Source organism: Gymnodraco acuticeps, unplaced genomic scaffold (assembly GCF_902827175.1).
Source record: "Gymnodraco acuticeps unplaced genomic scaffold, fGymAcu1.1, whole genome shotgun sequence".
Taxonomy (NCBI): Eukaryota; Metazoa; Chordata; class Actinopteri; order Perciformes; family Bathydraconidae; genus Gymnodraco; species Gymnodraco acuticeps.
Window position 1 is genome coordinate 796917 of NW_022990125.1, and position 17813 is coordinate 814729.

The 17813-nt window shown below is 40.3% G+C and overlaps 1 protein-coding gene across 3 annotated transcripts in view; it reads left to right on the forward strand.

Moving 5' to 3' along the window:
• smarca2 (SWI/SNF related, matrix associated, actin dependent regulator of chromatin, subfamily a, member 2) overlaps nt 1-17813 on the forward strand; it is an 81569-nt gene that overhangs the window by 49397 nt on the left and 14359 nt on the right. For 2 of the 3 annotated variants that reach the window (XM_034216621.1, XM_034216622.1), the window contains exons 25-29: nt 1241-1404; nt 2952-3215; nt 3481-3558; nt 4200-4418; nt 6600-6823. In XM_034216621.1, the coding sequence (XP_034072512.1) occupies nt 1241-1404; nt 2952-3215; nt 3481-3558; nt 4200-4418; nt 6600-6823 (949 nt within the window). The remainder of the gene's footprint in view (nt 1-1240; nt 1405-2951; nt 3216-3480; nt 3559-4199; nt 4419-6599; nt 6824-17813) is intronic. The other variant, XM_034216623.1, reaches the window with a different exon arrangement.

Consider the following 17813-nt stretch of genomic DNA (forward strand, 5'->3'; position numbering starts at 1 on the left):
TTCTTTGCAGGCAGCAAATTGGTCCTTTTTATTCAAAAGTGTTCTGGTTTGTATTTTTCTTGTCTGCCTCTACTGGGACTTGCTTACATGCGTTAATGCTGAAAAGGTTCTTTATCTTTCTCAGACGGCCTGTGCTGCAGCACCTCTTTTCACCCTCTGTCTGAAACCAGAGCCCAGTGTGCTCTGATTGGTTAGCTGGTCCGCTCTGTTGTGATTATTCAACTGCTTAGAAATGTCCCGGCCCTTAGCGTATCCAGACAATGTGTTGGAGGACTAGCCAATGGAAGCACGAGGTTACGTAGTGATGTCACACACAACAAAGGAGTCCAATCGATGCAGGAACTCAGGTCTCTGATTCCAGACTTAGTGACTTAAAGGATTTCCTTTTGTTTAAAAGTATGGGGTATTATGCTCAGCAAACATAACGTGATGAGAATCCTAATGAGAATATTGCCTTTAATAGGCTTGAACTTCGGGACTTCCATTTACATGGACAAAAAACTATATAACACACTACAGGAAGAAAAGGCACAAAAGCTAAATTGAGAAGAGTGATATTTCCATATATTTCAGATTTTCAAGCCAGTCTTGGTGCTATATAAATACTGTAAAAGTAGCTAAACACTCAATCCACAGAAAAAAGTGCACAGCGCGTATTTTGAAACTGCATTTTAACAATATGTCCAAACTTCTTGGTGTTACAGATATGTTGAATCAGACATAATGAGAAGAATAATATATTTTGGACATTAAGGCATGTAAAGGTGTTGGTCGAATGCACTTATTGTAAGTCGCTTTGGATAAAAGCGTCAGCTAAATGTAATGTAATGTAATAGTATAACCTAAAGAAAGTTAGCATATTACTGTATGTTACCTTTAACATAAACATGTCTAGTCATTCTACTTGACATGAAATGTTTCAATTGATTTATTCAGTATTATTTTGGTCCAACCAAATAATGAATGACTGTATTAGAAGGAATCATTTGGTGATCAGAATTAACACTATCTACTCAGCACTTAGAAACCAACTTAGAAATAGACTTGTGGACTGTGAACATTCTATGTTAGCATAATTTAATCAGACATCAAAACCATGAACCCTGCCACATGCCCCTACAGACACATCTGAATCAGTTTAATTCATCAGACATGAGGCAGGGTATCGGGTGACATTTTGATTTTAAGTTTGCTTTGACACTTTTTTTCACACTTAAAAAACGTATGGTTGGCATTTCAGGAAGCACCAAGGCTGACGACCGCGCAATGCTGCTGAAGAAATTTAATGAGCAAGGATCTCAGTACTTCATCTTCTTGCTCAGCACCAGAGCCGGGGGCCTCGGCCTCAACCTGCAGGCCGCCGACACCGTGGTCATCTTCGACAGCGACTGGAATCCACACCAGGTACGTCCCTCAGTTTAACACACTGTACAAATAGTGTGTTATAAGAATGTGCTCATGGTGTGAACTTTTGACTACAGGATGTATGTTCCTTTTTTTTTACATTTTCTTTTTTTTTTTAACTTCTTTTAGTTGCAAGCCATCTTACATTTTACTTTCTTTTCTTTTTTTCAACATAACAAATATTAAAAATCACGCATACAGACATACGAACATGAAGAGACAGAAACACAACAACAATAACAGCTGTGCGTAGCAGAGAACCACGGGGGTTACATTACAAATAGAGTTTTTAGTTGAAGTCTGATCTATATGGTTTTACAAACTCAATCCTTCCCTTGCAACACCTGTCAAATGTGTCTGTCTTGAGTCTCAGAGTAGATGTTCATTCTTCCATAACAAAAATCTTGTGAATCACATTAAATCAGTCTACTTGGTACTTGGCTTAACCATTTTTTCGTTATGGCTTTTCTTACTGGCGACTAGCATTATTTTAAACATGTACACTTTAGAGAATGTAGTGGTAGTTTCAAAGCAGATTTAAAGGTGTACCTACTGACCAGAGGTGGGAAGTAGTGGAGTACAAATACTTCGTTACTGTACTTAAGTACATTTTTCTGGTATCAGTACTTTACTCCACTACTAATTTTTCTGACGACTTTTTACTTTTACTTCTTATATTTTAAACACAAATACCTGTATTTTATACTTCTTACATTTTCAAAACAGGTTTGTTACTTTAGTCTGAATGTGTGTTTGGTGGCGTGATCATTATTATTTAGAGTCATTGCGTGCCTATTGATTTTAACACGATCCGTGTATCCATCATTTCCTGGTCTTCTCTAAAGAAGAGGGACCAATGAAAACGTTGTCATGTTGCCGTTGTTCAGCATGGAAACATTAATTAGCTCACAATGACATTATTGTTCTATTAATATAAAGTGAGGTCAGTTTCTCTTTAAAACAGATGGTAGTTATGGGTACTTTTTACTTAAAGGTGGGGTAGGTAAGTTTGAGAAACCGGCTCGAGATACACTTTTTGTTATATTCCATGGAATGCTCTTAACATCCCGATAGCAATGAATATCTGAAGTGCTTTGACAAAAAATCCATAAAAAAATGTCATCTGTGGAAGCCGTAGCACTGTAAAAAGCATGATGGCCTACCTGCCTGTCAGCCTTCCTGTGCACAAACTTATCTCGTGCCCTCATTGGTCATGTGCGCGTTCGTGTGTGTTGGAGGAGGGGCTCTGTGAGGAAGTGGCAGATTTTTTCCGGCTGTATTTTCAAATTCTAGCGCACTCGAGCTGGTTTCTCCAAAATTACCTACCCCACCTGTAAGTACATTTCAAAGCCCATACTTCTTTACTTTTACTTGAGTAAAGAAGTTTAGTCAGTACTTCTACTTTTACCAGGGTATTTTTAAACACGAGTATCTGTACTTCTACTTGAGTAAAGGATGTGTGTACTTTTGCCATCTCTGCTACTGACAGTGTTTTAGGTTGATGCGACATAAATTAACTAATATTTCTCTTTAATCCGTGTTTCCAGGACCTGCAGGCTCAGGACCGGGCTCACCGCATCGGCCAGCAGAACGAGGTGCGCGTGCTTCGTCTCTGCACCGTCAACAGTGTGGAGGAGAAAATCCTGGCAGCTGCCAAATACAAACTCAACGTGGATCAGAAGGTCATCCAGGCGGGCATGTTCGACCAGAAGTCCTCAGGCAACGAGCGCCAAGCTTTCCTCCAGGCCATTTTACTGACTGAGGAGCAGAATGAGGTCGGGTGTGAATTATTTTGCAATAAGAAGATAAATGTAGGGGTAATTTTTTATTAAATGATGCATGCTGCTTTTGATTGAATTCCTGCAGACATAGCACTTTAGATACGATCAGGGAGGTAGCCACCCTTCACTTATAATATTCCATGTTTTTGAAATGCAATCTCAGCAGCTTCATTTGTATTTGATAAAAATCAAAAAGCAGTACGTGACCAGTTTGTTTTGAACTGCCCATGCAAGGCTCCTGTTGTGCTGAAACATTCAATGACTCGGCCTGTGTTTTGCTGTTTTTCCAAACTAGGAAGAAGATGAGATACCCGATGATGAAACTCTTAACCAGATGATAGCCCGCAATGAAGACGAATTTGAGCTCTTCATGGTAAGAAAAGGCACACATTCCTGTGAGATCTCATCGACATTTAAATTGCAGAGTAAGACTCCAAAAGCAATCGTCCTAAAGAGGAGACGCTGATAGCTGGTTCTCTTACCGACAAAATAATTGTAGGTTTTCCATCATGTCGAGACTATTGTTCATTGGTTAAAATGTATTTCTTGTTCAGGCATCTGAGAATGGCGCGTTTGTCCCGCGGACAACTCTTCATGCATAATAAACAACTAAATTGCCATGGATAAAGGCCTCACAGTCACCATGTCACTCAGTATACACAGTTTTTTACTGAAAAAAATGAAATGCTAGTGTTTAAATAGCTGTCCTCACAGAGCCTCAAGCCTCACTGGCTCCTCACAGAGTCGCCTCATTTTTATTTTCACCCAGCTCTTATTGACTTGCTCCATGATGTCTGGGTGCAAGATATTAAATATACATGAGAAACCTGGAAGCAATAGGTTATGGCTGGCAGCAAGTTTGTTACTTGTAGAAGGGCTTCGTCCAAAGGTGCATTTAGTTAAAGCAAAAATATGGCCTGATGTTTGATGCGTCCATATAGTGATGCTAATACCAACAAGGTAGAAATCCAATGCTTATTCCAGTTTGAATCATCTGTATTTTCTTCTCTGCAGCGCATTGACATGGACCGACGGCGGGAGGACGCCAGGAACCCAAAGCGCAAGCCTCGCCTCATGGAGGAGGACGAGTTGCCTTCTTGGATCATCAGAGACGAAGCTGAGGTGGACCGCCTCACGTACGAAGAGGAGGAGGAGAAGATGTTCGGCCGGGGGTCTCGCTGCCGTCGGGACGTAGACTACAGCGACACGCTCACTGAAAAACAGTGGCTGCGGGTAAAGTCTGAGCATACTTACTAAGCTATTATTTCTCTAACAAATATAGTGATAAATGTAACTGTGTGAAATTGGTTAAAAACCCATAATGTCTTTATTCACCTTCAACGCTTCTTCCCTGCAGTTACCTATAGCAATCTTTTGAAATATAATGTGCCGTTTCATTGAAGTTATTGTGATTTTTTCATAGCAGTATTAGATATTACTGCAAATATTCCCTTGATCGTCCTTAGCCACGGTCATGTTATGCTTAACAGAGGTGTGTTAGCAGGTGGTAAAAACCTCTGAAAAATCCAAATCGACCAATCAGAATAGAGTGTTCCTCTAAGCCGTGTAATACAAGGTAAACACTTACCAGTCATTCATCTTTTCTAACTTAACCACTTTTTCCTTATGTTACAAAAATGTGATCCCCTGCAGATGTTGTAGGTTTGCCCACTTACAAAGAAATTAACAGTATATAAGTGTATCTTAACAGTGAGAGTAAGAATATCAAAAAGAAAATCCAGAAATTGACATTATATAAAAGATAAAAATTGATTTGCATTAAACTGTGGGAAATAAGTATTTGATCCCCTTGCAACCAACAATGATTCTGGCTCCCGCAGACCGGTTACATAAGTCCTCTTCTTTTAAAAAAGTACTCATAATATCAACTTGTTACCTGTATAAAAGACACCTGTCCACAGAAGAAAAAGAAAATGGGCATCAATCAACAATCATTCGCCCCGTGGGGTATTGATGATCATGAGAAAGGTGAGGTATCAGCCAGGAACTAAACTGGAGGAACTTGTTAATGATCTCAAGGCAGCTGGGACCACAGTCACCAAGAAAACTATTGCGAACACACGACACCATAATGGATCAAATCCTGCAGCGCCTGAAGGTCCCCTGCTCAAGAAGAACATGAAAGGTCCGTCTGAAGTTTGACAATGAACATCTGAATGACTCAGAGAAGGCTTGGGAGAAGGTGACGTGGTCAGATGAGACCAACATCGAGATCTTTGGCATCAACTTGACACGCCGTGTTTGGGAGGAAGAGAGATGCTGACTATAACCCCAGAACCCCATCCCCACCGTCAAGCATGGAGGTGGAAACATTATGCTTTGGGGGTGTTTCTCTGCTAAGGGGACAGGATGACTTCCCTGCATCAAGGAGAGGATGTATGGGGCCATGTACCGTGAAATCTTGGCTGATAGCTAGCCAGTCTCCAGACATTAATCCCATAGAAAAGCTGTGGAGGGAGCTGAAGCTTCCAGATGCCAAGCATCAGCCTCAAAAACTTCAGGATTTGGAGAGAATCTTCAGAGAGGAGTGGACCACAGTCCTTCCTGAGATGTGCACAAACCTGGTGACCAACTACAAGAAGCGTCTGACCTCTGTCGGTCCAACAAGGGTTTCTCCACCAAGTACTAACACATGTTTTGCAAGGGGATCAAATACTTATTTCCCACAGTTTAATTCAAATCAATTTTTATCTTTTATATAATGTCAATTTCTGGATTTTCTTTTTGATATTCTTACTCTCACTGTTAAAATAGACCTACCATTACAATGATAGACTTTTAGTTTCTTTGTCAGTTGGCAAACTTACAAAATCTGCAAGGGATGAAATACTTATTTCCTCCACTGTGTATATATATATATATATATATATATATATATATATACACACACACACACACACACACACACACACACACACACACACACACACACACACACACACACGCACACACACACACACACAGCCAAGGTCTGTAGATCGAGCCCTTACCATGACTGGATGTAAAGCTAAGGTTTAGCACAGCGGGGTGCTAATAGCACCCAGTCACTCACAGCAAATAGACTGTGACACACTCCCCTAGAGAGACTTCTGAGGCCTGGAAGCTATGTCTTAGGTGTTTTAGAGTGAACAAGAATAGAACAGAGAAACTTTAAGACAGAGGTGACAGTATTTTTTAAGTGTAGCTGCAGTTCAGAGAGGCTCTACTTAAAAGGAGAAAAACATGTGAGACGTGTATGCACTGCTAAAGTAACATATCTAGACAGGCTTGACAGTCAGAGTTAAAAACACTGCCATGGTTTGTAATGATTGTAGATTTCACACATTTCATATTTCAATATGAATTCACGTGGGTGAGGATTAACTCTCTCTTTATTTATTTTGATGACGTCAGGCCGTTGAGGATGGAAACCTGGAAGAGATGGAGGAGGAGATCCGCCTGAAGAAGCGCAAACGCAAGAGACGCCAGGACAAGGACTCGTCGAGCAGGGATGAAGGGGGCTCCAAGGCCAAGAAGAAACGTGGACGCCCACCAGCTGATAAACACTCCCCCAACCACCCCAAAGTCACCAAGCAAATGAACACCATCATCGATACGGTCATCAACTACAGGGATGGGTAAGCAAATATAGTTACATCGTGTTAGGTGTCAGATTTGACTTCTTATAACTAGCACATCATCACATTGAGCGTGCAGTTGGCATCTTGCTTCTGAGAGCACAGCAGTTCTGTGTCGTCGTAAAATAACGAGTATGATCTGCTGAACTTTAATCAAGTTTTAGCAGAGGGCTCTCGGTGTTGCTGTTTTCAGCTGCTCCGACAACAATTGGACACTTTGGAATACAAAAGGGAAGTCAAAGTCACACACCTATACACAATGATATCAATATTATGTTCATAAATCTCCAATTCATCCTGATGGTTACCGTCTGAGCTAATTCCCGAAAAAAGACTTGGTACAAGTTGCATTTCATTTAAGTCCAGGTTCCCTATTAGCGTTGTGTATAAATCCAGAATATTGTAAAACAGGTGCTTTTGCTTTGACACTAAATCCTCTTGTTCTTCTCTTCTCTCTCTGATTAGCCGAAATTAAGTTAGTTATCTTTTTTCTCTATAAATAAATGAGAGAAAAAAGACATTGGGGGCAGATGGCATGTAATGTAATTGATGTTAGCCCTAAAACTAATACTACCTTATGAAGCATCCACAGACTGTGATTAACCCAAAGAAGTGACTTTAGAAACTTTTGATAAGTTGGAAGAAAGGGGCTGTGTAGTTCTACTGTCCCTATGGTATATATCTAAATAGGAAGGGCATTTGTGTAATGGGGGTAAGAAAATCAGGAGTCAAATGCAGAATGAAAGAGGGGAGGCGGGTTCAAGTGTATAAAACAAAGAGCAAGCTTTATGAAATGAGTTCTGCACATCAGAGGGCTGCTGTGCCTCCTGTCATCATTAATGGACGTCTCTTTAAAATGACCGCTCAGAGAAGAGGATTTCTCATTTATCTAACCGCCTGCTGCTTCCCCTCCTCTCTCCTCGGTTCCCCTCCTCGACTCCTCTGCTCACATGTCCTGTGGGCGGGACTAAGACACGAGGATATGAGTCGAGGAGGGGAACATTAGAAATGAGAAAGGTCTTAGGAAAGACAGGCATAACACAAGAATAATCACAAAGACAAGACACAGTTGGAGGAGGCAGCAAAAACCCAAGGGCAGCAGATGATTTAAATCAGACAGTTACACAGGTGGAGAGAATTAGCGCAACACAATTACAAAGGCTGGGAAAAAATACTAAGACTGGAAGTAAAAATAGACATGGCAGAAAGAGAAAATGCTTTTCAAAATAAAAGGGAAATATTAAACACAAAAACCAAGATCAGGACATTTTGCTTGTTAGAGTGTAGCAAGTAGTTATTTGTAGTATATTTGTGTATAAGTGAACAGACAGCCTTGTCTTTGGGGACGCACACTTTGATAAACATCCTTGTGTTCTCTCAGTCCAACAGTTAAAGTTTGAGTGTGTAGTCTGTCCTGTTGTGTCTGCATTCTTTCCTTTTCAACCATGTGCAATATCAAAAGTATGCATGTCTTTGTCCCTGTAATATTCACCCGTGCATGAAACAACTACTCAAATATGCACTGACGACTACACTAAAGCTTTTTCCAGGGAAATGCTACCCGCCTTTCCAAAAGTCAAATTCTTTCCTCTCCCTGTTGACGGTTGTTAGTCCCAGAGCATCTCAATCGCAGCTCTGGCACTCCTCTCCGTTCACTGGACTTGGGCAGATTTTTGGAATTCCTACTTCCGGACTTATGAAATTCATGGTTTCGGTGATATTTACCCAAAACGAGAACATCTTGTTAAACATGAATGCAACCGTAATCTGAATTGGATCTTCCTAGAATAAAAAAAAGATATATATATTTTCTGGAGCTAAGCAACTGTTTTGGCTCCGTTTCCTGACTGAGGTGTACATACAGCACAGTATGTTCCTTACAGATGTTGATCTGCTGTTCTGTCTTTCTTCCACAAGCCATTATAAGTATTGAAGCCTTGGCGATGTGTCTTTTAGGGGAGGAAACAATTGGGTTCTTTCCTTAAGATCCTTTTTGCCATAATAAAGAACTGAAAGGCATGGAAGAACACCTAAAGTAACACCTCATCCACCTTTGTAGGTTCAGCACGTTCACAATCCCCACTCAGCGAGTATACGTCCTCTGGGATCAGCAGCCTTAAGATCACACTGAAAAAAGTGTAGGCAGTTCAGTTGTCCATTCTTAAAGCTCGCTATTTATTTTTAAAGATGAATACAGGGGTGTATTATTATAAATAATAATGGAAGATCTAAAATCTGGTAAATCAATAAATCTGAATTAACAATTTCTTTTAAAAAAGAGGAATTTTCTTTTGAGTTTTCTCTCTCTTGCATGCACTGAAATCTATACTTGGCAGTCATTCATCTTTTCTAACTTAACCCTGTTTTCCTTATGTTACAAGAAAACTATGTTCTGTAGCCTTGGTTATTGTAAAGTGCTGATCTGGATATTTGTTCTGTGCAAAACACAGCAAATGCTGACAGATGCTTACAGATATGAAAATCAGTTTGAGTCAAAATCTGTTTTTCAGACATACAAGGACTTTGTCTGGATGTTATGTGGCAGTACTATAAACACGGTCAATATACTTATAAAGGAATATGAAAGTGTACAATAGAAAAGAGAAACTAGTGCTGTTGCATCGAGGTCAACACTTCTGTGCCATGCTGTTTTCTCACCTTGTTTTATATTGCCTTGGGATGTGTGTGTGTTCTCCTGTGGTCTGTCCAGTGGTGGCAAAAGTTGTAGCTTCTTTACTTGAGTAAAGTACCAAACTGTATAAATATTCATTATTAAGTTAAAGTACTGCATCGAGAATGGTACTAAAGTCAAGTACAAGTATTTAAGTACTCAAAAGATATTTAAACATGAATAATCTAACATTTGTATATTCATTTATATAACAAAAAACTTCTTTGCAAATTTGCTGCCAATACATTTTCTATTAACTCACTCATGGTTTCAGTTACATAAATATAATGTTGGATGGTTTAATTTGCACCAAATAATCCTATTATTGTCGGTCAAAATCTGAATGTTTTAAGTAACTAATGTATTAATCTGTAAAATAAACATAGTGGGGTAAAAAGTAAAGCATCTGCTTGAAAATGAAATATCTAGTTATACTATATTGTATACAAAAATATCTGTTTTAAATGTGTAGCAGCTGTGCAGTTTATGGATATGCTTTTTAAAAATGAGGGAAAACAAATAGGAGAACCTAGATGATGTTTCATTACAGAAATACATCCTTGTGTCTCCCCGTAGGATCTGGATTAGTTTAGTGGGAATGCTGTTAACAGATGTTTAACCACTCAGAAGACAGCCCATCAAAGTGAACACATTGGGACCTTTCAGAGAGGTAGTTCACAAACCAACCCACTGCATGGCTGGACATGCCTATACTGGCTAGCCTCTGCTTTAAAATGCGATGATCGACGGTATCAAACGCTTTGGACAGGTCAATAATTAGAGCTGCACAACTCTGCTTATTGTCTAAAATACTCGCCACATCATTTACCACTTTCATTGTGGCAGTGATGGTGCTATGTTGTTTTCTGAAGCCTGACTGATGTTTAGACAGGATGTCATTTGTACATAAAAACACCTTTACCTGTTCACTCACTAGGCGTTCGAGCACCTTAGCCAGAACTGATAATTTAGAGATTGGCCTATAATTATTTAATAAAGTGGCCTCCCCTCCTTTTAGCAAAGGCAGGACATACGCTGACTTCCACAATTTTGGAATTGTGTTAGTGCTGAGGGAGAGGTTAAAAAGAGTAGTGAGAGGTGGAGCAATACAATCTGCAGCTATCTTTAAAAAGAAAGGCTCTACGTTGTCCGGGCCAGCCGGTTTCTTAGGATCTAGCTTGGTTAAAGCTTCACGAACAACATCAACAGTAAAAGGAGTAAAACTAAAAGGGTTTTCCAAAACACAGAGTCACATACTGTAGTGTTCACAGAAGCAGAGTTAGTCACAGAATCAAACAGAGAGCCACAGGACACAAAATGCTCATTAAAGCAATTTAGCATAGTGGCCCTGTCCGATATAGTGCCAGATGCTGTGGTAAGGCACGGAGGTAGCTCATTACGGATCTCACCGGTGGATATCGATTTTATGGCTTTCCAAAATTTTCCAGGATTATTCAGGTTTTCTGTGGTTACTGACAAATAGTACTTAGACTTTGCACTTTTGATTTGCGATGTGAAGCTATTTCTTAGCTGCCTAAAACGCAGCCATTCTACCTCTGAGGCTGATTTCCTAGCCTTTGCCCAGGCCTTGTTTCTCTCATGAAGGAGACTAGATAATTCAGCAGAAAACCAAGGATTGTCTCGTCCCTTCACTCTAAATGTACGCAGGGGTGCATGTCTATCAATGATCTCCATAAAACCAAGATAAAAATAAGACCATGCCGTTTCTACATCAGCACACAGATCGATTTTACCCCAATCAAAATCAAACAGATCATGAACAAAACCCTGCTCCACAAAATGCTTTTTGTCTCTCTTAATGATAATGCGAGGTTTACCCTTTAGGACCTTAGTGTCCCTAATTGTGGCTACAACACAGTGATCACTCAGATCATTTGCAAATACTCCCACAGATGAGTATTTATGGGGAACATTAGTTAAAATGAGATCAATTAGGGAGGATTTATTAGGGGACTTAATGTTACGGCCCGTCCACACAGCGGCGTGCGTTGAAGCTTCCAACGCTTCTGCCCATTCACTTTGAATGGGGTGACGTCACTTTTAGCCGAACTGCATTTTGGGAAGCGACGTGGAGCGTTGCTCGCTTCAAAAGTTGAGCAATGTTCAACTTTTGACGCCTCGACGGAGGCGTCAGCCAATCGAATCATATTCCATAACACAGTACAAGCTCTAGCCAATCAAACCGCGTGCTTGTGTGTCAGGGGCGGGAGATTCATGTGATTGGTAACACATATTTCCAAGGCACTCCTTGAAATCATTCCAACGCATACTATAGGACAGTAACCAAAAATATCCTCTAAAACTGGAGATAAAAAAAAAAAGCATAAATAAATAAATGTTAAGGTAAAATAAGATATGAATGAACAACATAAATAAAACAAGTTACATTAATTTGTTATTGGCTATGGTAGGTTATTGGTTATGTTCACATACTTATTTGATTACATCCACTTTTCTAAGATGACAACAGAGACTTTCGACCCAAACCCAGCAGCTAATCACAGACTCAACCAGAGAGGAAGTAGTAGGCCTACATCATCAGCTACCATGTCTGACAGAGAGGAAGACAGTGAGGAGAACAGTCAGGAGGGTAGTGATGACAGCTTGTAGGATTACTGGTCGTGCTAATGTTGTCTTGTGTTCACCTCTGTCTGCACGTGTGTTCTGTGTGCACCTCTGTGTGTTCAGTGCCGTGTGTCTGGCAAATAAAGTCAAGACCCCCTCAAAAGTTACGGTTTATTTCATTTTAAGGATGAGCACCAAGCAACATCTCCAGGTGCTCCTTTGAGAACCAGGGCAAACAAGTTATGTGCACCCCTGACTATAACCATTTAAGTAGATGTCAGAGGCCAAAATAGATTTATCTAGCCATGTTTCTGATAAGACAATGACATCAGCATCAGTCGAGCTCGCCCAAATGCGGACAAATCTAACTTAGGTAACAGACTGCGCACATTTAAGTGAATGAATCCCAACCCAGATCTAGAATTTAAATCGGCAGGAGTAGCCATCTGACTACTGCTGCTGCTGGGCGGTCCAGGGTTTAGTTGTACATTCCCTGATAGTAATAATAACAAAAAAACCAAGCACCTTTTCCTCTTAACCGACACACATACATTGTCATCTGCTTTAAAGTCACCAGTAAACTTCGCGAAAGTGAGATTAGAGCTCAAGAAGCAGTCCTGAAGAACCATCATAGCAGGCAAGTGAGAAAGACAAACATTTGTCGAACTGAATGTCTGTGACAAGGCAACCAGTAATTGTTTGTGTAACACATCCAAACCTTTACAGGGGATGTCCACTGCGGGCGGTAGAACAGACCTGAATCCAGTCGACTTCTCAGGATGACGAGAGAACTTCTTATTACGAGAGAACTTCTCATTAAGCTGTTACGGTTCTTCCACCAAACGTTCACATGTAAGAGGTTTATCTCTCATTCAGAACAATGGAAACCCGTGATCTCTGCACACCTCGTTAGTTCAACTATAAACACCTGTGTCATGGAACACGATGATGTCATCGCTCCAATTGCTGTTAATGGTCCTGCCCTCAACAGCTCTACCTCAATTATGGGGTGTCATCATCAAATGCCGAAGAGAGAGAGAAGAGAGAGGGCGATCAAAAGAAGAGAGAGAGTAATGTAATAAAACACGGTTTTCTCATAACTTCAGTGAAAATACTCCAAACAGCCCAAAACTTCACAGCAGCCATAAACGCATCTAAGCGTATTATGGGGTGTCATCAAATGCCGTTGCCATGGCGACAGACAACTCGCCATGAAACAGGATGTCGCTGTAAGTCCAATGGACACGGTCCAATCGTCCCCCAATCTTCACTTGTTTATCACCGGTCCATGCCTCAAGAGCTCTATGCCAAATCTGAGATCTCACCATATGCCGTTTTTATGGAAACGCATCCCTCGCCATAAAACATGATGTCGCTATAACTCCTATGAAAATGTTCAAAAAGTGCTCAAACTTCACATGTGTGCTAACTGTCCAGCCGTGGACTACGGGACAGTTTTAAGATTTCTTCAAATGCCGTTACCATGGCAACACAATGCTCGCCTTAAAACACGGTTTTCTCATAACTTCAGTGAAAATGCTCCAAACGCCCCAAAACTTCACAGGTTTGGTAACGATGCAGTCATCAACGCATCTAAGCGTATTATGGGGTGTCATCAAATGTCGTTGCCATGGCGATAGATCATTCGCCATCAAGTTAGTTCAGAAGTTTGCAGTTCAAATATTCTGCTGCCTTTTTACTTTCTTTTTTTCTCTCATCACACATTCAAGCCCCCAGTGTTCATGTATCATTTCAATCTCAAGTCTTCACTTCCTTCTTACACATTACATTTCAGCATAGCAGTTTAGTGTCAGATTTTCAGCATAAAGCATTCCCACTAGCAATTTCTTCAGGAATTGCATTCTCTAGTTTGAATTGATCTTGTGGGCACACATTGGTAACAGACCCACGTTTACTGGAAGCCGCTAATTTATTTACCTTAAGTTTGTTTTTCACTCCCTGTAGCTCCACACTCTGCCCTCTAGTGGTTATAAATGATTCACTGCATATTAAATGTCACAACAACAGTGTTGTTGTTTTACTTTGAGAAACAAATGTCCTCTCCTTTCAACACATAACATCCCCCAGCTGGTCAAGGATTAGAACTCCTTTCCTGTTTTTCCCAACTCAAGGTTGCTAGTTAAGCAGAGTTTAAGCAAACAAAGTCTCACAGCACAACTGCAAGAAATCTGTTATGGCAGAATTTAACCCCTAATAATGTGTGGCAGAGATCTTAGTGTGGGAGTAGTAAAGCTTTGTGGGAGGAAGCAGTGCAGATGAGCAGCAATTTATATTATTGACTTAAGACATTTGATGTAAATTACACAAAAGTGCATTTCCTCTCACTGACTTGCATCTTTCCCCATTTTCTCGAAATGTAGGGGGGAAATTGCATATAATAACTTTCCTTTTACTGTTTATTTGGTTTAAAGCATCCCTCAATTGACAGGAGCAGATTCCTTTAAGTATTCAGAGTATTTAGTCTTAACATTTGGTATTTACTTGTCCAGAGAAATAGATGTATAGAACAATTCTCTATACTCCTGCTATGATTTGTTGTTGTTACTTTACCCTCAGTCTTCTTTCCATATTGCAATTATTTATGTGTGCTCAGTAGCTTTTTGTTTTCCTCGTCTACATAGAAACTGGCCCCGGGCATAAACACTTTAATATGAATTGTGCTTCATTATTCTTTTTTACTTGTTATTCCAAATATAATCACCAAGGAAAGCTTTGTGGTTCTCACAGAAATGACTCACAATTTAAGTATTACTATCATTTAGTTACTATCTTTCTGACATTATTCGTGTAACACAACTTTTAAAATCTGATTCGTACTTTAGAGATATTAAACATTGTTCAGACCTTGGTAAAGAGGCCTTCTTCAGATTTTAGAGTGTGTGATGTCACAGCTAGAGTGGAGGACAGATTTAATGTTGCCTTCATATTTTCTTTTAAACCTGCCATAATTCCCAAACCCTACATTCCTGAGACATAATTGTTCATGACAAACGTAGGAAAACATCTCGTAGATTGAACAATTTAAATAAATTAAGCAAAATAATTAAACAAAATGCCTCTTGAGGGCATGAAGTGACAAAAACGTTCAACATGTCTCCATTAAACCCCATTGTAAGTTCAGCCTCATCTTTCCCCACCACTGCAGCCACACACCTTTAGTTAATCTGCCAAAAAGGCCACATTATTAACCCGAAAGTACACAAAAACTACACTTCAGATGCTCAAGTTTCTTGACATGCTTCACGCTTTGAAATTTCACCGATATCTGTTACGGTTCTTCAACAAAATGTTCACATGTAAGAGGTTTATCTCTCATTCAGAACAATGAAAATGCTCTCCTCTCTGATTACTGCACATCACCATGGAAACCTTTGATCTCTGGACACATTGTTAGCTCAAATATAAACACCTGTGTCATGGAACACGATGATGTCATAACTCCAACTGACATGCTCAGAGCAGCAGATTACAGATAATGGTTAACACTAGGGATGTAACGATATACCGAATATCGCGGTATCGCGGTAAATAAACGTCCCAATACCGTCGTGAGACTGACAAAATCTACCGCGGTTTTTTTTTTTTTACGTTTTTGTTTTAAACCTTTATTTAACCAGATGGTCCCATTGAGATCATCGATCTCTTTTTCAAGAGATACCTGTCCAACATGGCAGCAAGTAGGTTACAACATAAACATAAAACAACAGAACACAAAAGGACATCGTATTTACAGGGCTACATTTACACACCTAGAGATATTGACAAGTACCAACAGTATATTTATATCTCGCCCTGTCAATAAGCCTCACCTTCTTGGCAAAAACTGTATTGTTTTTGAAGTGGTGGAGAGACAATGCACAGTTTGACCCACTGCTGTCACCCATGGCCAAAGCATATCTCTCCGTCCCCACTGAGGTGGCGTTAGACTTTTTCGCTGTCCGTCATTTTGACAGACAGGATCGTAAAATGTCCGTCATAATCCCTTATTACCCGTCGGGTCTGAACAGAGAGAGAGAGCACGCTCGTGAACTGTCAACGGGGGGGGGGGGGGGTGTTATGCCGTGTGTGCATGCACCTCGCGGGAGCGCACACAGCGTAAAGCAAAACCTCCCAGACATGTGTTGATCTGTACGGTTTGGAAACTATATAATTTCCTTTTGGAGGGCATGCATAACACGGCATAACACCAGAGCCTCGCTGCGGGGAAACGTTGGCACTGTTCCGAGTTTGTTCTAATCTGTCAAAATGACAGATTGCTTTCAGATTTTTCCGTCATTGATAAATAAAATATTCGGTTAACGCGACCACTGCTGTCCCAGCAACATCAGTACCAAGCGAGAGAGTTTTTTCCAGAGCAGGGGATATTGTAAATGCCCAAACATCCCAGCTTATAAATACCTGGAAATGTGGACATTCTCATATTCCTAAAAACCTGTCTGATGATGCTGAGTGAGTGACTAGTGAGTTTGAGTTGAGTTACTTGAAAAACTAAAGTGAAACTTGATTTATTTTATTGCAGGGTCTAATTATTAAATGTCCTTGTTTATTTGTGAGATGCAGTAAAGAAAATGCCTACTTTGTTTGGTAGTACTATAGGTACCAAAACACTGGTTTTCTTGTTCCAGTCTGTTACTGTCACTTTGTTTTGACACTTTAAAATAATGCTATCCTACTAAAATGCTGTACAAATCAGATTTATTATGTAATAAACATTTTCCGCGTACATTTTTTTTTAATTACTTTATTATTTAATATCGCGATAAATACCGTACCGTGGACTTGTTATCGCGATATTATCGTACCGTGAGTTTTTGGTATCGTTACATCCCTAGTTAACACAGCTCTACATCAAATCTGATGTTACGTAATGTGGTGTTACTATGGCAACGCATCCCTCGCCATAAAACAGCAGCAGACTTCAGATAATGATTAATGGTCCTGCCCTCAACAGCTCTACGTGAATTATGGGGTGTCATCATATGCCGTTTCCATGGAAATGCATCCCTCGCCATAAAACACAATGTCGCTGTAACTCCAATGGACACGGTCCGATCGTCCCCCAAACTTAGCTTGTATATCACCGGTCCGTGCCTCAACAGCTTTACGCCAAATCTGAGTTCTCACCATACGCTGTTGCCATGGAAACGCATCCCTCGCCATAAAACACGATGTCGCTGTAGCTCCAATGGACACGGTCCGGTCGTCCCACAATCTTCACCTGTATATCACCTCTCCATGCCTCAATAGCTCTACGTCAAATCTGACATCTCACCATATGCCGTTTCCATGGAAACGCATCCCTCGCCATAAAACACGATGTTGTCGTAACGCCTATGAAAAGTGTCAAAACAGCACCAGACTTCAGATAATTGTTAACGATCCAGCCCTCAACAGCTCTACGTCAATCATGGGGTGAGGACCACAGATGGAAATTAGCTATAATCTGGCATATTGCATCTCTTCTCTTTGCTGAGATTAATGTTTTTGTATGCATGGTCCTTCTATAAATAATTTTTTTTTTTAAATGACAATGTCGCTATAACTCCTATGAAAATGTTCACAAAGTGCTCCAACTTCACATGTGTGCTAACAGTCCAGCCGTGAAGACATCTATGGGACAGTTTTGAGGTTTCTCTAAGATAGCTGAGAAATGGGTGTCAAAACTAATCACCAAACATTTAGACAAAGGCTTCGCTCCACTCCACCCAATGC